This window comes from Eupeodes corollae, chromosome 1 (assembly GCF_945859685.1).
Source record: "Eupeodes corollae chromosome 1, idEupCoro1.1, whole genome shotgun sequence".
Classification (NCBI taxonomy): Eukaryota; Metazoa; Arthropoda; class Insecta; order Diptera; family Syrphidae; genus Eupeodes; species Eupeodes corollae.
Window position 1 is genome coordinate 196,484,691 of NC_079147.1, and position 20,409 is coordinate 196,505,099.

At 34.4% G+C, this 20,409-nt stretch overlaps 1 protein-coding gene across 5 annotated transcripts in view; it reads left to right on the forward strand.

Moving 5' to 3' along the window:
- LOC129938349 (uncharacterized) overlaps positions 1 to 20,409 on the forward strand; it is a 281,645-nt gene that overhangs the window by 94,163 nt on the left and 167,073 nt on the right. For all 5 annotated transcript variants that reach the window (XM_056045839.1, XM_056045843.1, XM_056045844.1 and 2 more), the window contains exons 3-4: positions 2,401 to 2,565; positions 2,662 to 6,854. In XM_056045839.1, coding sequence (XP_055901814.1) covers positions 2,401 to 2,565; positions 2,662 to 6,854 — 4,358 coding nt within the window. The remainder of the gene's footprint in view (positions 1 to 2,400; positions 2,566 to 2,661; positions 6,855 to 20,409) is intronic.

Here is a 20,409-nt window from a genome sequence, read left to right on the forward strand (position 1 = left end):
TTCTAAGACGATAACTTGATAGAGCTTTGAGGATGTAATCGACCTGCAGCTTGAGTGTTTTTATAAATAAAGGTGATAGACCTGATTCCAACATGATCATGTAGTTTGCTGTACTCGAAGGAAGGTGGAAAGTCCTTATAATGTAAAATCTAAGCAGTTTTTCCAATTGTTCATATTTCCAACCTCCCCAAACTTACGCCGAATAAAACAACTTTGAAGACCCTAAATTTACTGGAATAATTTCATTATTATTAAAACATTGCTTCCATGTTACGTTTATAGCTATTTTCGCCTTACCAAGTTTGTCAGTGAGATGTTTTTCCATGCTCAAGTTCTTAGTAAAGCAGACTCTTAGATATTTGTATTCTTTCACCAACTCTACTCTTTCACGATTATAGTGCCATTGCTCACTTGCACCCGATCTTCCTCTGCCATTCTAAAAAATCATCACTTTGGATTAAGTTAAATTTACCACTAGGTTCCACCTTTTACAATATTCAGTAAGCTTATTTATCATTAGCTGAAGGAACTGCGGTGTATACGAGTGTAAGACGATGTCGTCAGCGAAAAGAAGAGCTTTAAAGTTAACGCCTGCGTACTTGATTCCTACTTGTAATGCTTCGACGATATCATCAATGAAGGGTGCAAACAGGCTTGGATTGAGTGCACATCCCTGTCTTACTCCTAATTTCGTTTGGAAGCACTCTGATAAGCATTAGCCATTCCACACTGATTCTTTGGTATTCTTGTATACATACATTTTCCAATACTGTACCGAACTTAAGCGACATTCCTAAATGGTAAAGCTTGTAAAATAGGGCATTGTGATCCAAGGTGTAGAAAGCAGCTTTGAAATCAACGAAGATTGCAAATAGTTTCTTATTTCTCGATAGCAACGAGCAGAGTACAAAAATGTGATCCCTATCTGAAGCCCGTTTGGAATTCACTGAGCAGATTATTAGAGTGTATCTATTCATTTAAACGGCTGAGCAGAATTGAAGTAAATATCTTATATAACGAGTTCAAAAACGAGATTCCTATGTAATTTTCCGGAACTTCAGCGCTTCCCTTCTTGTGGATTGGGAACTGGTTTGGAATGGATCCTTCCTCGAAGATCTGGTTGAATACTGCTGTTAGAGATACAACAAGAGTATATGTATCATATCTGTAGAATTCTGCGGGTGTACCATCTAAGCCCGTAGCCTTCAAACCTTTTGGTTGTTTATCGATATAAACACTTTTTCCCTTGAAATTGTTGTATCTAAAATATTATTTTGAAGCCAGCTTTGGCATACTGAAACCTATTTGGCGCATCTGGGTTTAACAATTGCTCGAAATATGTTTGCAGTCTATTTGAATCAAGACTCGGGCTAATAGTATATTTTGTTCCATTAAGTTTTCGGACCAGGTTACAAAACTCATACGACTTGTTACACTTTGCAAGCTGATGTGTTTAGGCTTCCGAATAGTCTTTTTTCGGCAGAAAAGCTTATAATTCTGATTATACTTCATGTATTAAACTTCCGATATGCGCTCAGCCAAGCATAAGAAAGGCCTCTCGCCTGCATTTATTCCTTGTCAAACCAAGGTTCTCTATATTCAGTTTTTTTTTGACTGTTATTCGGTATTTGGTATGCTCCTTTAATGTTTTTTTCAATTTTGTTCAGACTTGCGTTGTATTTTGCCATTAACAGAAGTGCATTTAATCTTGTTCTATAGTTGGATGCAGATTCGTTTGACCGGCGTAGTTTGGGAATGTGTTGCACTTGTAGATTGGTTTAATTTTGTTTCTTCCCCATTTGTAAAGAATATACAAAGAGGCATGTGGTCTTAAATCGGTTTTTTGCTATTTCCAGATTTTTAACAACTGTTCTCCAATTTCTTGCTTTTCCGAGTCTACCATTCTCAACCCCTTCTTTAATCCCTATTCTTGCGATTAGGTCCCCCACCAGCAATATATTTTCTACTTCACCACACGTTAGCAAAATCCTTGATATTTTAGAAGTCAGTGTTCCAGTGATAACAGTTGACATATGATGGGATTATACGGTATATTTTCCACAAATCAAAGTAAGTCAGAACTCCATTCTGTTTAAATTCACAATTTATGCCTTTCAGGTCTTTTTTGTAGCCAAACATATACCCACCATTTGCTCTTGCTCTTGAGTTTGTTTCCGTAGCTGATATTATCTTAAGTTCAAAATTATTAAATTTGTTAACATGTTGCAATCCATTTAATAAGTTTCGTACCGAAAAAATATTTCAAAATTGGTAAAATAGCCAAAAAAATCGTTAAAAAATACACTTATTAGACAGTCCTGCTATATTATATGATAAAATTATAAAAATTCCTATACCTACTTAAGATTATCAATAATCAATTGTTACTTATATTAACAGATGCAATCTATTTATCATCATCGCGTCCAATGCTGGAACCAATTATGGAAGAAACATCTGAAGATGAAGAAAGCATTCAAAATAGTTGGTCACAATTCGAAAACAATAGTACATGGAGTTCTGAGTCTGAAACTGGTTCTGTAATTCGAATCGAATTAAATAGAGGTAAGTTCGCTATCCTATCTTTTTAAATCCCTCTTCCCAAAAAATCATAATGTTCCAAAGAAGCCCTATTAACTTATGACTATCTATTTTTTTCAGATACCGATTCGATATCTGAACGTGATTTCGCCTGCCCAGCCAAACGTCCCAGACGTGATGAATTCCTCATTGGCGGCCTGCTCACGTGTCAACCAACTATTCTAGACGATAATCAACTCCTACGAAAATTCCAACGAAACGACCTCCTCAGCTCCGCAATCGACAAAATAAATTCCATCGAAACGAACTCACTCACAAATTCTCTGAATGGTGAAAGAAACAGTGGGGGCAGCAATGGAGGAGGACACCGAAAACGCTTCGACGATTTCTACTGCGACATGGATAGTCCATCGTGCAATTCTCTGAGTAGATCTTCGTCGTTGATTCAATTTGAAAGCCTCGAAAGGCAACTCCTAAATGAACAAGGTTTATGTTCGTCACTGGGAAATTCCTCCCCGTCGCTGCTCAGCTTTGAGGGTGGATGCATCGAAAGTGGCTCGGGAAGTGGTTCCAACTCTAACCGAGGCTCGACAGGTTGTCTGAAGAGATACGAAAGCTCTGATAGTCGATTGCATCAGACCTACTTCGATTTGGACAAAATCGATTTCGGGACAAATCTTCACTTTACCTCGACTGCGGCTAGCAAAAGTGACTCGGAGTCGTCGAGCGATACAAGTGTGGCTTCACACAAGGTTTTAAGTGCTACAGGTGCAGCTCACGCCAGAGGCTTTCTGAAGGGTGGAAAAAGCTCTGCGGAGAACCTCAGTGAAGACAGCGGCTATTGTGAGCATATTCACTCGGTTATGCGGGCTAAATCGAAAAGTATTCCGAATTTTGAAAAATTCTGCGAAGAAGATGAATTTTACGATCACCCAGTCGTGGTTGCTTCTGTGGCTAACACGAAAACACATTCCAAAATCCAAACAGAGGATGCTCCCAAAATAGCCACAGCCACAACGAAAGTGAATAGCAACGGTAACGGGGCCGGAGGTACATCGGCAAAGGAGCAACGAGATGATGATGCCGATGATGATGATGATGACGACGTTGCCAACGACGACGAGGATGAGGAGCATGGGGAACTAGTCGGCAACGACGACGATGAAGACGAAGGAAGCAGCAGCAACGGCGGCGATTGCTGGTATAGTGGCGATAAAAATAGCCGCCGGTCACCGTCCTCTTCATCGCCGATTTCCTCCGACGAATCATCTTCGGCTGCTACCAACACATCCAAATCCACATCGCCATCGTCTTGCGCATCTGCCTCGTCGTTCACATGGCGGCCAGCAGTTTCAGTTGTATCGCCGCCGTCGGCAATGGCCACAAGCGAAGAGCGCACTATGGCAGCACCACTACTACATCGATCTCCCAACCGATCATCCAGTTTGCCAGACATTCGCGGCGAAGAAACAGCTGCTGTCGGTCATCATTATCATCAGCAGCAGCAACAGCATCAGCATTATCATCATCATAACCAGCTGCAGGAACAGGAGTCGTTCGAGCGGTCCAATAGCACTGAGTGCGTTGCAAGTGTTCCAAATGATCTAGATCGTATCGAAGATCACCATCGTCCGAGTCATCGTCATCATAATCATTCTCATCGCCAGCGCAGATCAGCGGCACAACGTCGCCAGCGTACAGCCCTAAGTGGTGCCTCGAGTTCGTCGGATCTTGATGAAGATCAATTGCCCCCAAGATCGCCCTCGTTTTCAGCGTCGTCGTCGGGCTTTGTCGTTGTTCGCAGTAATAGCTGGAAGCGTTCGCGTAACTCTAACGAGCGTCTAGATCCATCCGCGGCGGCGTTTCAAAGTGCTCGATCACTCCAATCGATCGGTTCGGGCAGTAGCGGTGTGGGCTATATGAATGCCAGCTACAGCAATCTAACTTTACTCGATTACTCCGGTCGTCCGCGTTCGAATCGAAACAGTTTGTCTTTGGTCAGTGAAGAGTGCAATTCGAAGAGGAACTCTCGTTGCGACATGGCCACCGTGATCAGTGATCAAGAAACCGAGGAGTCCTCCGCCAAGGAAACCGATGAAATCCACCATGTCCAATTGACAATCCGCAAGCCCCCACGAAGGACCAATTCAAAATCGTCGTCCAAGTCCATCAACAAAACCTTCGACCAGGATCCAACTTCTCTAACGACTAGCTATGCCCAGAGTCTCGAGAAATGCAACTTTGACCCCAAAGAACTGTCCACAAGTGATCTGACACGAGTTCCTCCCAAACGCCGCTTCCATGCAGCCAACAAAAAACAACGAGTAGGCATAGTCTCATCGACGCCTAACCTGAATGCCTACAGCCATGAGGAGACCGATGACGACATGTACGTGTCATCGACTCACACGTCAATGCAGCAACTGCCAACCACCGAAAAACGCATGGGAATCCTTCTGCCCGCCGGATCGCGGGCATCGTTTGGCAGCAAAGGTGTCAGTTTCTATCCAGTCGTGTCCAAATACACTTGGCAGGAGCAAAGCTCCGAGGAGTGCAACGACACCCTAGTGGCCCCAACTCCATCAGATCCAAACGACGAAAACGACAACGACGCCACTGTCACGGAAGAGAGTCAGCACCCTACCGAAGAGAACGAATCCAAAGAGAAAGCAAGCGAAGAGAACACCAGCAACGAAGAGAAGCGAAACATCGCAAAAACATCGCACTCTGCCGACGAAGATGAAGAGAATGCCATCAAAGAGAAAATTACGATCACTATCAATTCTGTTGTCGCTGCAGCTGCGATGACAGCCACAAATCCACCACCAATAGCTGCGGCTTCAGCACCGGCTTCGGTTTCGGCTTTGCCTGCAAATAACATCAGTGTTAAATCCGCTATCGTCGAGCGAGGTAGTGACTGTTATCGATTGTCGTCTCTGAATAATGTTAATTCGCATCCGCCGCGTCTAATTCTATCTGCGTCGCATAAATTATTGAGTGAGAAATTATTGAATCCCCGACCGGCTACACCGGTTCCTCATATTCTAGTGCAACAGCCAAGTTGTTCGTCAGTGGACAGTGTCGTGACGCCAGTGTCAGTGTCAGCGTCAGCTCCGTCTCTGTCAAAAATGTCAAATTACCCAGTGAAGTGTTCGGCGGCTAGTGGCGAATCGAATTCGCTCAACAACAACAACGAACTCATGAAATCCAAATTCAAAGCCGACGAAAAGCATCCCCAGCACAAGGGATTCTTGTCTCGTTTTGCCAATGGTTTTCGGTTCTCCCTGCGTCGCAACAAGAAGAAGCAGCAACAACAACAAAAGGATGCTCTGGCTGCTCAGGGTCAACTGCCACCGATTGCCCCTCCATCATCGAAGAAATCGGTTCCGGCCCATCAGAAACAACCCAACTCACCGGACTTTATCTACATCCCTCTGAAGGGACCAGTCCAGCATCCTGGATCAGCCGCTGCAGCTAAGTCAAATGGAACACCCTGCAACAACAATGGAAGGGCCCCATCGTCGCCATCGCCTTCCAACACCAGCAGCAGTAACAGTTGTAGTAACCACGTGTTGAATTCAAATAACAACAAACAAACATCGTCGTCGTCGTCGGCGGTGGCTCCGTTCCAGAAGCCACCCCGTGTTGTAGGGGTATGCGAGAAGCGCGCAAGGCAACATGCGCTACAAAACGCTGCTCCACAATCGATTGACGAGGCATTCTTGGACAATGAACGTAGCTACTACGATTTCAAAAATCAGTTGAACGGTGTTACGAACGGTTACGGTTGTAATACGCAGCAAAACGGTCCAACATCAGCTATGAATAACAGTAGCAGTCATCATATGGGAGCTGCTGTGGTGCCACCAAGTGGTGGTGGTGGCGCTGTTGGTGGAGGCTTATACCACTATCAGATTCCTCCGCAGCAACAACAACAATTGAATCATTGCAAAATCGGTTTGATTGAGACAAATCTCGATACGCACGAGACGAAAATTTCGGGCAAGACTCGCAGTCTCATGGAATTGGGACCCCAAGTAAAATATAATTTCTCATCGAAGAGGAATACTTCGACTTCGTCGTCGGGTGGAGGCGGCGGTGTTGGCGGTGTCAGTGGATTTGGGGATGTGGATTTAGATGGGGATGCAGATGATGATGACGATGGAATGATGATGGGTGAAGATAGTGGGGTTGGTAATAAGAAATCGGGGGGAGTGATAAGTGGCGGCGGACATGGAGCCGTGGTAGCAGCAAGGAGACCACACAAGAGTATGGAATTTTTATTGGATAAAGAGAATCAGAAAAATGTTTTGGTAAGTTTTTGTTTTCTTCTTCTTTTTTCTTTAAAGTTTTTTTTTTATTTTTATTTTTTGAGTTTTCCAAAGTTAGAAAATATTTTTGTGAATTTTATTTTACTTTCAACTTTTGAAAAAAGGACTCATAAATTTTGGTGGAAAGTAAGAATCGAAAGGGAATGGATATTATCTTGAAAATTTTCAAGTTATTTTCTTTGAAACTATATTTCAGTGATGATTTTTTAAGGGATGGGTAAGGGAAGGAGTTGTGGAGAATAAGAAAGGAGAATGTAGGTAAACTTGATAGGACGTAGTTTCCATGAGTTTCCATAGAAAATTTTAAATTTATTCTAGATTCTTGAACTACTTTTATATGATGGTATGTGAGTTGCTTCTTTAGGAATTTATTAATTCTTGTTATTGACCAACAGACATGAATTCCAAAGGATTCTGTAAAGAAGAGTAGGAGTGTTTTTTTTTTCTATAAATTGACAAAGAATAGAGGTTCATGATGATGAAAAAAGTGGGGTATATTAGGCTGACAATTTCTTTTGAAACTTATGTAGACCTTTTCTAACTCGATTTCTTATTAATTTCATCGTCCTTTTTCTTGTGTTTGTCAATAATTTAATGATGCCCCTTTTTATTAAATCAATTTCCGCTATTGTCATAAAATGTTGAATTTTTTGAGAAGCTATTTTAAAATCAAGTTCATACAAAAATTATTATAGATATTAATATAAAAGGAAATTTAGAAATTAGTCATTTCATAAATGTAAATGTCAACTCAGGACGAAATTTTGAAAGTAATTGAATGTTTAAGGAGAACAAATGAAAGAAAAAACTTGATCCTTATAAAATGATTTGAACAAATTTTTCTGAGAAAGAGAAAAGTTGAGCTTGTTGTTTTAACGTCAGAATTTAGATTTGCTTTGATTTTGTCTGTTGTTAACGGGGTTAAGAATTCAGGGAAATTATACTGATTTTAGTATTTTCAACTACATATTTTTGTAATATCAAACAATTGTTTTTCGTAGCATTGTAAATCATACTTTGGTTTAAAAAAAAGGCTCTAGGTCTCAGTTGCCGTATTCTATTTTCAAATAAATGCTTACCTTACCAGAAATCAAACTAATCTGGAATTTTCTCAGCTTCTTGAATAATAAAAAAAATACGTTTTAACACCAAGTCAATATTTTTGACCTAAATATTTTTTAAATTCCAAACAAATAATGGCAAATAATGAATTTCGTACAATAATTAATGTTTTATGGGAGGGTTCATAAAGAGTTGGTATAGCATCAATTTTTTAGTACTGTTGGAAAATGTTTTCTTTGCATGAGTTTACTCGGGAGTTATTTTCACACTAAAAAGTTCTTCCAAAACTTATGCCAACTGCCCCTTAAATATAATATTTCGAAATTACTTCCCCTATTTTTGAACATGTATTCAACTTTGAAATTTGTTTCTGTTTTTATTTCAAAAATGGGTTTCACTTCAATTCGTCAATATACTCAAAAATAAAATGAAAATTGTAATTGGTATTAGAATTTTATGAACAACTAAAAAAGGAACCGTTTGTAATACAGTTTGAGATTTTAGTTAAACTGTGTGTTTTCTTGTTCAAAATAAGAAACTTCAAAGAATTGATTTAATGGTTTTAGCAAATCAGAGACCAAACTCAAATTATAATTTTTCGAAAGTAATATTAAAAATATTTGTATTCTTTTTTGAATTTTGAAAATTTAAACTCTCCTTATATAAACGAAAACCCTTTTTTAAAGCTGTTTTAAATTTGAGATACCATTTTCACTAGTTAACTATGTAATCAAGGTTATGTACCTTTAAATCTTTTCCAAACTTTAAAATCAATCTATCGCGTTAGGTTTTTGAGATGCAACCTTTTAAAACTATTAAAAAACGTATTTTAGGCTTTTTGAGGCAATATGAATAACATGTTCTCTATCAATTAATTTTGTTAAGATTTTCAAAGTCTACAATCCCTTACTTTAATATAACGTTCAGATATTTTCAGTACATTATTCGTTTTTCAAAAAATCTGCTCTACATAAACTTTAAAAGAATTCTGAACTTTTATGCTAAAACTAATGTTAAAATGGAAACACAAAAAGGCATGAAAACACATTTTTGTTCTAAGTACGAATTTGTATTGTTAAGGTTATAACATCAACTTTTTGAAACATTTAAAAAAGAGAGAAAATTGAGATGCGACCCACACTCATAACTTTCCATCCAAAAAAAATATTAAATCAATAACTTTCTTTGTTCTCTTAATATTTAATTCAAAAAACCTTTTCTTATCAGTTTTTGTTATTTTTGAAGATTTTTGTGTTTAAAAAAATAATATTAATTGATTTCTACAGTTTTAAGCCAATTTCGAACGGCAGTTTTGAAAGAGAACTTTTCATGACAAGAATTACTCTTGGAGAATTTGTCAATTCCTCGCAAGGGGCAGTACCGAAAAAAACTTAAGGTGGCATAGGTAGGGATCGAATCCAAGACCTCGGGCATGACAGTCAATCGCACTTTTTTTTCAAATTCATTTTTGTTTATTCAATCTTAAACCTATCTTAAAGCTAGACAAAAATTCATAAAACTAGCCTAATTATCCATAACTTACAACTAACTTAATGGTCCCATACGGACACTCTAAGTTAAGTCAATCGCACTAACCATCATGCCACGGGTTTAAAGTCGATACCTCTACTCATTTAGGAGATGTCGGGAATCGAACACCAGTGTCTTCAAATTTTAATTTTTATGAGAAAACTGATTGTTGGTTGGCTGATTGTTCAATTTCAGTGTGCTCAGTGTTGAAAACAATATTTTTTTTAAGATAAAATTAGTTCGAAGCCAAATCTTAATTTTTTTGCCAAAATTTTGAACCGAATTTAATTCGATAATAAATTTTTACCAACTTTTAATAATGTAAGTAGTTTTTTAGATTTGTATATTTTGTAAACAAAATACCTTACTTCAATTTTTCACAAAATTTCAACAGATGTCAAAAACGTAATTCTATTTCGCATAAAATTGTTTTATAGGTTCTATCATTTTCATCCTACCCTTAATCCTCGTTTCCATTTGCAAGAAAACTTCTGCAATAAATGTCCGATAGCCTGACAGTGAATTGCAAGTGGAAATTACCATGCAAGTTCAATCGCGACAGTACTTTCATAACTACTTGCTAGTAGTTGCAAGTGCTGGTGTGCCTCAGGGATCTGTTTTATCTCCAACACTCTTTCTCATTTTTATTAATGATCTCCTGTCTGCAACATCTAATCCAATACAATGTTTCGCTGACGATAGTACTCTTAGCTTTTCATATTCGTTTTCAGATTCACACCCCTCTTCTTCGGATGGTAAATATTTAATTCCGACCTAAACAACATTGTACAATGGGGAATAAAAAACCGCGTGGAATTTAATGCTTCGAAAACGCAATGCTGTCTTGTATCGTTAAAGCTAAATATACCCCCCTGCCACTATCCATAAATGGCACTTGCATCGAGGAAACTGAACATCTCGATATTCTTTGTATGTGCATCACCAACCACCTTTTGTGGAACGATCGCATACGCGATGTCGCCAAAAATCAAGATGTTTGGGTTTTTTTAAGGCGATGCAAGAAGTTTTTCACCCCCTTTGATCTGGCTGTTATTTACAAGACTTATATAGGTCCAAAGCTTGAGTATAACTTCCATATCTGGGATGGTGCTCCTGCAACTTACTTAAGCCTCTTGGATAGTATTGAACGTAGAGCATTTAGATTGATTGGTGATATTACCATAATAAGATCATTTACGTCACTTGAACATCGTCGAAATGTTTCTTGTCTCACACTCTTTTACCGTTATTTTAATGGTTTATGCTCTAGAGAAATAGCCAGATGCATACTCACGCTTCTAGGAATGCTCATCAATATACCCTCGAGCCCAACTTCGGTCGTATTGTCAAGTATAGAGATTCTTTCTTTAGCCGTACTATGCGAATGTGGATTGCCTTGCCACACTCTGTCTTTCCCAGCTATTGCAATATTCAGGAATTCAAAACCAATGTGCACCGACATCTCCTTTCAAACCCTCTCTCCCTTTCCTAGTGCTCACACTGTGTCTACATAATAAGGGTAATATATCCCTTTTGAGTGTGCGCTTATTATCAAAACAGTTTCGTATATCTCGCGCAAGTGCCTGGTTGACGTCTTTGCTTTATACAAAAACAGTAACATAAAAGGTTGTGAATGGCCTCGCGAAGAAGTTATGCGTTTAATTGAAGTTTACGAGTGTAATCCATGTTTATGGAATAACCGGGACGAAGATTACAAAGACCAAATTAAAAAATTCTGTTTTTAAAGAGATCGCGGAAGAATTTTACGCGAATGAGAATGAAGTTTCCAATCTCGAACCCAAGTTGAATTTTTTTTCTGTTTTTAATAATAAAATTATCATCGCAGCTGCTAATTGTTGACGTTTTCTCGGAATGAAAAGAAATTTAATCCTGTTTCTCAAATTACCTAAAGAAAATGATTCCTCTTTTTTAAAAAGAAAAGAAAAAAAAAAAACAAACACAATATTAGGCCTCAAAATAGTTTAAATTTTAATCATATAACTTATGAGTAACACACAAAGTCTTAACACGTCTAAGTCTACTCATAATTGCATGTTATTTCTCATATACCTACATATTTAAATATCCATATAAAATGACTAATAGACATCATATTATAACAAATAGAATAAAATACCTGTTAATTAAGTATGTAAATGAAATTTAATTAATGCAAAATATGAGATCATTTCGCGCAAGAAAAAACTATATACCAGCGAAAAAATAGAAACAAAACAAGTTAAGAAACTATTAGTAAAGAAAAATTATCAGTTTAGAAATTTATTCTCTCCAATATTAAAATTTCCGTGAGAAAAGGTTAAATTTGTTTTTTCTGACAAGTTTTATAACAATGGGTGTAAGAATAGTTAACCTCTATGAAATAAAGTAGGATGGTTTTGATTCATTTTTATTTTTAGCCTTTAAACAATCTAACTAGATCTTGAAATTACTAAGAAAACTTGACGGTTACAATAAATGATCTTCTTAAACTTCGTATAAAAAAAGTCTTGTAAATAACGTTTTTAAGTGAAATTTTCAAATAAACTGGAAAAGGTCATTAAACTTGACAAATTACTTTCTTGAAGATTTTAGTGATTTCTGTTTAAGCTGAAAATAAGTTTCTTCTAATTTCTTGAAGTTATATTTAACCATTTTGAAACTATCGAAGCTTTTACACTCTGAATTTCTTAAGTTATTTGTTTAGTTTGTTCAGTTCTTAAAAATGTTAGAATTGTATTTTAAAAGAAATATGCTTTTTAAACAAGTGTCATTCAAGTTGAAGAATTGTTGGCACTAATTCTTATTATTATTTTGTTGTAGAATTTATTTATTTATTCTCTTGTTTTTATTTTTACCTACATTAACGGTCCAATTAAGCAGTAAAATGCTTGACTAGAATATAAATAGATATCGACACACAACTTGCAACTGAATTGTCAAGCCAGACTCGTATAACCTGTTAAGTAAATAAACAAATAAAGCCAAAAATTAAACATGTGGGCATAAATAAAATTCCGTATGCAATTTTGCTTGTTGCAAAAACCTGAAAAACTGTTATTTTTCTCAAATTTATTATTGACAAATTCACTCTTATAAATATGCATACAAATTATATTGGCCAACATTTTAAGTTAATCCATTTATTAATCAGAACTTTGGATCGATTTCCATTATGGCACACTTCAGTACATAAATAAACATGATGATGAATTTGACGTTTTAATTTAAGAAAAGTTGAACATTTTTGTCCTTTTAAGTTAAAATATCAAAATTTAACCATCTTAGGGGTTGGAGGTTATATGAGTAACGAATTGCATAAGTACATGTGTATGAAGATTTAATAGCGCAGAAACTGTTTGACTTAAAATATGTTTTGGTTTTAATCCTTGGTGGCCGCAGCTAATGCAGACCACATAGTGGACACGAAGGAAAGCTCATTACCTTACGATGAAAAACCTAAGATGACAAGATTTGTCATGTCCGTTGGAGAGTTCTTCAACTGGGGTAACTTATTATTCCAGGCCAAGGAAACAAACTTCCAAAGCGCCGCTATACATTTTTTTGACTTACTGTACCGGTGTTTTGTTGGAAAATCTATCAATAGTTTAGTAGGATTTTACACGAAAAACAAAAACAGTATAAATACTACCGATAAAAGTTAAAGTAGAATCTTACTACAGATGGGTTTTTGACATTTAACGAATGGATCTTATGTGATTTCGTTATCAATTGTTGGTACGATTGATATTGCATTTGTATCTCGATGGCTGTGTTCGTAGAGTAGTAATGCATTTAGAATCATTTGTTTTCCATTGGGGAAAAAATCAATCTGTTACTGTTGATATTATTTAGTTTTGTTAACGAGGACTTACTGGGCTTATTTTACAAGAAAAACAATAGAAAAGCTAGTTAAGTTTTGCTATGTTTCCACCAAAGGTTTATCTCAGTTTCGATTAAATAAATCTTTTTGGTGTATCCACAGCACAAAAAGTTTTAATGCAAATGGTGTTTCGATGTTTCTTATGAAGTGCAAGTGAGATAGTTTGGTTCGTGTTAAACAATAAAGAACTGGATAGTACAGCACCATATAAGAATATGCTTCCTACTCCATGTCCATTTTTTTATTTTTTCTATTTGATTGAAACAAACTATATATTTTTTGTACACAAACATTTAACACACAGGTTTTCCTTCACAAATTTTTGCTCGACTCCGATCCCCGACGGTAATCGAGGCGAATCAAGCTCATTTCATCCCGATTCAAATATATAAAGAATTTAGGCTAGCTTTAAGCTCGCTGCAACACTACATGTTTTTATTTTATGTCAAATTGTTTGGTGAAAACTTTGAAATCACATTACACAGACGTGTTTTTTTGATTTTGATAGTCAACTATCAAAAATTAGCTCACAGTTTCTGGTAAATATTTGATTGTATCAAATTTCAAATATAAAAACCTCACTACTGTGGATCGTTTTTTTTTTGGCAATTTCTCACTGTACTATTTATGGAATACCAAAAAAACACGGCTTTTGTAACGAAGTACTTTTCGAAACTTGCCTTCCAGCATCAGATGTTATTTGTTGTATTAAATTGGAAGGTTTAAGACCTCTAATTCCAATTTTATGAGCGAATCACCCCGTGTTGTGGCTAAGGGTTACGTTCAGAACACGTATTAGCACGGTGTCACAAAAAGTGAATGCTTTTAAATTGACATATAGTAGAGGTATAATAAATAAAATCTTTCGTAAGTCTTACAAATATAAAAACAAACAAAATTTTTGTTCTACTTTTATAATGTAAAAAATATTCGATGTTATCGTTTACAATTCTAAAATTTCATAAAAATTTTGAAAGAATTAATCCTGTAATATACTTAAAAATCTTAACATTTTTGTCTAACATTCCAAATTAAGGTTTTTATAAATAGGTTGGAGTCGAATTTTTAGTTTGGGTCATAATATTGTATATAGAACACTTTGTGTCGATATCGTGGATTACAAAATTCTATTTAAACAAAGTTAATCAAAATTCTTTGTTCTAAAATTCTTTTTGATCGAAATTCTGTATTTAAAAATGCTGTACAGTATTCCCCGGTTAATTGCACCGGATGTTTTGCCAACATTTGCATCATAAAAATAAGATCAGTCAATTCATCATTTTATTGCATTGAAAAATTATTCATGTATGAAAAGACAATAAATTCTTTGAAAAAAAGAACAATAACAAAATAAAAATTGAATTTAAAAAGAAAAATTTAAAATTAAGTGCTTTGAAAGAAGTAGGTTATTTTAGTTTGCATTTTATCCTTTAAAACAGCCTCTTCCATTTTCTCCAGTTCAATTGTAAATATATTGAGAGGTAAGAAATGTAAGCGTAAGATTTGTAAAGAATGAACAATTTTTGAAGATGAAGGCACTTGTATGGTTTAAACCTCATCATTTTTTACAGTCTCCAAATGTCTATCTTCATTAAGATTTTCTAAAATTTCTGCATCCGTTAGTTCACCCAGCATGATTATGTTGTCATCACACGCCAAATAAGTCTGAAATTCATGGTTGTCGACTAAATTGTCCGTAATAATATTAATAACTTCAAAAAACCTGCCTTTTAAAACAAAGACTGTTAACACTTTGACAAATATGTTACATACATAAATATTTACATAAATGGCAATTTAAAAAGTTACCTTTCTAAAACAGTTTCTCACCGTAGACGGTGTTATGAGCCACAAACGATATTTGCTTATATGCATTGCTTGCAAAAATGTTGATGATTTTGAAAACTCTTCAATAGTTTTCCTTGCCTCGAAAGCTGCAATTTGTTTTCTTATAAAATGTTGGCAATAGTACGCAGTGAATAATTCTTTGATCAAGAGACGTTGCATTCGGAGGTAAGAATTGAAGGTTAATATTTTTCAAATTGTCTAACTTCTTATGGCAGGCATCATTATCCCCGAAAAGTATTATTTTGCGCTGCTGTTTAATCATTTCTTCATCGAGTGAAAACAGAATTGAGTGTCCAAATATCTAGTGTCATTCAGGCTTTTAAAACTATTCCATTTCACTTCTGCCATCGCCATAGCCTCCCTTCAAAACATACCTGCACTTGGAGAAAAGTCCTCATCCAACAATTCAAATTGTTTTGCCTTCTACATCACAATGTTGCAAGAAAAGGCCGCACCTTTGGATCTCATTTGACCGAACCAAGTGAAAAGAGCTTCCTCAACCTTTTTGCACGAACCAATTTGTTCACTTTTGCGTGATTGTGAAAAGTTTCTTGACTTGTTTTTAATTTGTTCAACATCGCGAATCACTCTATTCAAGGTGCTTAGAGAACATTTGTACTTTGAGCTCAACTCGGTTTTACTTTTTTCTTGTGATTCTTTTAAAATGTAAATTTTTTGTTTTATCGACAAACTTGTGTATTTTCGTCCGCTCATTTTTTTAACAAATAACAATTACAAATATAAAAATTTACAAACCCTCGAACAAAAATGACAGAGATCTTTAAATTAGAGATTGACAAGTTCGCGCTGTCATTTTTTAATGCTGCCACATTATGTGTATTTTGGAAAAATATCGAAAGTCATTTGTGTAAATTCGGAAATTTTCAAGTGCATTTTTTTCAATCAATTAACCGGGAAAGTCAATGAACCGAGATGCAATTAACCGGGGATTACTTTACATATTTTTCAAAAACAATTTATTAAACAAAAGATAATATATCAATTTTTAGCTAGCAATACTTTGAAAAAAATATAAAACAACAACATGACTTATAAATTTCGTTTAAATAAACCTGTATATTCCTAAAAGGTTAACAGCATTATGAAAAACAGCGTTAAAGTTTAAAGTGTTTAAAAAAAAGAATAAAAGGAAGGCACACAAAGTTATGACCAAACAGTAGTCAATGTTTAGAATTTTTACTTCTCATTTGATGTTATTGTAATCGGTCGTATTTGTAGAATTTAAAAATGTTGACATTTTTAAAAGTTTCAAGTTCTTTAGAATCCTTATCAACTATTTTTCACTGTTAGTGTGTGCGAGTGTTTATACATCCATACGTTCGGGATACCTTTTTAAGTTTGCCATAGTGTAAGAACTCATACATATTTTGAAAAAGAGGCTGCGATCCACCGATCCACGATGATAATTTCCCATCCCGTCTTCCGATTTGTCTTGCTCAAAAGTTTGTACGTTTTCGTGTTGTGTATAAAAAGTTGTCAGTTGAATTGTTCTTGAAAATTTTAAAATTAACAACAATATTATGCACATAATAAAATAGTTTAATTTGAAAATCTATTTTTTCTAACGAGATTTTTAGTCGAGAACCAATTTTTACCAATTTTAGTAGCATTTCTTAAAAGTTTGTATTTCTTATGTAAACAAATACAAATTGGATGAATTAAATTAATTTGAATTAAAAATCTACTATTGTTCACGAGATATCGAGAAACGGACTGATTACTAAATTTGCGTACTATTTTTGTATATTTTATTTTTTATGAAAAAACGGATTGTTGGATTTTTCTACAAAATTTATCAAATATCGAAAACAATATTTTCTGTGAGATAAAATAAGTCTAAAGCCAATATTTTAAATTTTTGAAAAGATATTTAGTATTATTTTTGTCGGTTTTATTTTTTTTGTAAAAAAACAGTCTACTCGATTTTTTCTCTTAATTTTATCGAATATTGAAAACAATAAATCTTTTAAGATAAAATTAGTTTGGAGCCAATATTTTGAATTTTTGAAATTATATTTGACTCGAAAATCAATTTTTACTAGCTATTGTTAATTTTTGTAGGTATTTCGTTTTTGTAAAAAAACTGTCAATCCGATTTTTCGCAAAATTTTTCCGAATATTGACGAGAATATTTCTCAAAGGATGCAATGTTTTAAAGCTAATATCTCAAAGTTTTGAAAAGATATTTGTGTCGAAAATCAATTTTTTCCGACTTTTGTTCTTTTCTTTAGGTTTTTAATTTTTTGTAAAAAATTGTCGCTTCGATTTTTCTCAAAATTTGACCAGAAAATTGTTTTGAAAATAAAACCATTTTTGTTCGGAAACTGTTACAATTTGATATTTGACGCAAATTACTTGAGAACAAAGAATGCTATTGACTCCAAAAGTGTCCCATCAAATATCAGTACTATTATTAATATTTTGTAACACTTGAAGACAGTGGTTCTTACAAAAATCAAAATGTGTTCTGTATCTAAAATACATCAGGCAATAAATATTTGAAATTATAAAAACAGTTGTTAATACTATTTAAAAATATTTAGAGTTCGCCAATTGGAAAAAATTAGTGTGGTTCTTATCTCAGCCTCTTTTTTATTGCTGCAATAACCTTTTTATAAAAATAATGATTTAATGAAGTTTTCATTAATAAAAATCAAACAGACATTTTGGAATTTCCAGGGTCTTATTCAAGATGATATTTGGTACATTTACGGGTTTGAGTATTATTTTTTTTAAATAAGCTGGAAAAAATGTTGAAAATAAGTAAAGATTTTAAATATAATCAATTGTACCAAAAATGTAGTAAACATTCAAAGCTTCAACCTTTACTACGTCACTTCAAAAATGAATTTTTATTAAAATACACTCTTATTGTTTTCGTTAAAAAAGAGTTCAGTAAAATCATTATCTTACTCAGACAACAAATATAAAAACATCAAACTTTTCAAATATTCTCTAGGGTTAAAAGTTGAGATCAGCTAAATTACTGTATCAAATATTTCCTATGTACAAATATTATTCACTATGAGAACAAAAACACAAACACAAACATTTTTCAATAAAGTGGATACAAGACTGTTGACAACAGAAAATGAAAATACAATACATCTGGGAATCATCTTTATCGTGTCATCAAAACCTTTAACCTCGTACACAGTTAGAGTCTTAACTTATGCAACATATCACTGTCTATAAACATTTAGTTATTTTTGTTTCTAAATTTAAAATGCATGTTAAAGTTCTTGAATAATAATATAATGTCGTCTTCAAAGTTAAATTTTATATAGATACCTTAAGGCTTTAATATAAATATATTAAAAACATTAGACATTATTTTAAACTTTCGCAACAATATTTCATTTCTTAAATGACATTTCCCATATAGCATAGCTCATGGAAGAAGAAAGTAGAAAGTCTTTTCATGATATACACTCTACACACCTACCCACATACTGAATATGAAAATCCTTATTTCCCTAAAGTCCTCCCAAGGCTATTTGTAATTGGCCTATAAAAAAATAAAAATTATTCCCTCTTGTCTTTTCTTTGAAACAAAGCACCAAAAAAGTCATCCAAAAAGCACAGCCCAAAAAACATGGAATTCTTTAAGTATTTAAAATTTAACAAAAAAAATCTTCAAATCATTTTGAGGGCGTATTGTCAATAAAGCTTCCGTATCCAAAAAGTATTATTTCCTTAAAAAAAAAAAAAACAACAACCACCACAAAAAAAACTGATGTAACGCCTATAAAGACCAAGATTGCCTTCATTGTAACTTATTTTTTCTTAAATATTTTATTTTAAGGTTTATCTATCAAATTAGAACATCATCGGCACTTAACTTAAATCGAATATCAACGACAAGACTTTTAAAATATGTAAACAAAAACAAAACATAATTTATCTTCATCATTCAAAAAAAAAAACATCATCATCATCACCGCAAACGATGATCGTAAAAATTTTTCATTCATTAACAAAAATCAAAGAAAAAATATCATTCAATGGAATTTAAAAAAAAAAACATAGAATTATGTTTCTTGAGAGAAAATTAAGAGAGTTTGACATAAATGTCTTCTCTTCTTATGGTTAGAATTTAAAGAAGAGACTAACATGATTCTACAGAGGATTGTATTTAAATTCTTGATATTTTTCAAATTTCTAAGGTTGACGCTTTAAAGATCGTGAGTTTTGCAAATAAAGAGTAGCTTAGAAAAATTTAGAAAGAATTTTCAGCCTCATTTATTTTATATTATTTACATAAAACATAATCTGATAAAATAAAACCCAATCATTTTTACGTTCTATCAAAATAAATTCATAAGAGTGAACTCTTTTCTCACTCTTAAAATATGATTTTTCATGAATAAGATTTCATTCTTTACTCTTTATTTTGTATTCTTTTACCTCGTTCATAAAACTCCAAATGATGTTCTTTTTTTTTAAATATTTTCATGTATCTTAGTTATTTAAATTGATATCAAAAATGTTAATTTATTTCAAATGCAATTTGATCAAAATATTTCTGTAATGGAATAAACACCTCTTGGCTCAAAGGCAATTTAGTTTAAATTTAATATTGAAATTCTTGAATTTGAAACTTAAGTGGTTTGTTTGTTTTTTTTTTATTGAGATAGATATGCAGGGGAACACCCCAGGGTGGTGTCCTTTCGCCTCTTCTATGGCTCCTGCTCATGGATACAATTCTCGTTAAATAAGAGAGATGTGGTGTGAAGGCGGTAGCCTATGCTGATGATTTGGTGCTATTTGGTGTCAGGAAAGTGCACCTCTGTGATTAGTGAAATCACGGAGTCAGTTTTGAAGAAAGTTAGCCACGAGGTGTGGACTAGGAGTTAACCAAAGTAAAACTGAACTGTTGCTCTTTACCACCAAAACTAAAGTACCGCCCTTCACGCTACCTCGACTCAAGGGTCAAATCCTATCATTCTTCCAGTCTTCCAGTACAAAATATTTGGGAGTTATACTCGACCCTTAACTAAACTTTAAACGAAATATTGAAGTACGGATTAAGAAGGCCTGTGTTGCATTCTACGCCTGCAACAAAACTTTCGGCAAAAAGTAGGGACTTCAGTCGAAGATGATTTTATGGACGTACACAGCCGTAGTACGCCCAATCTTAACATATGGTTCGATTGTGTGGTGGCCTGCTCTTACGAAGCCTATAATATTGATAAG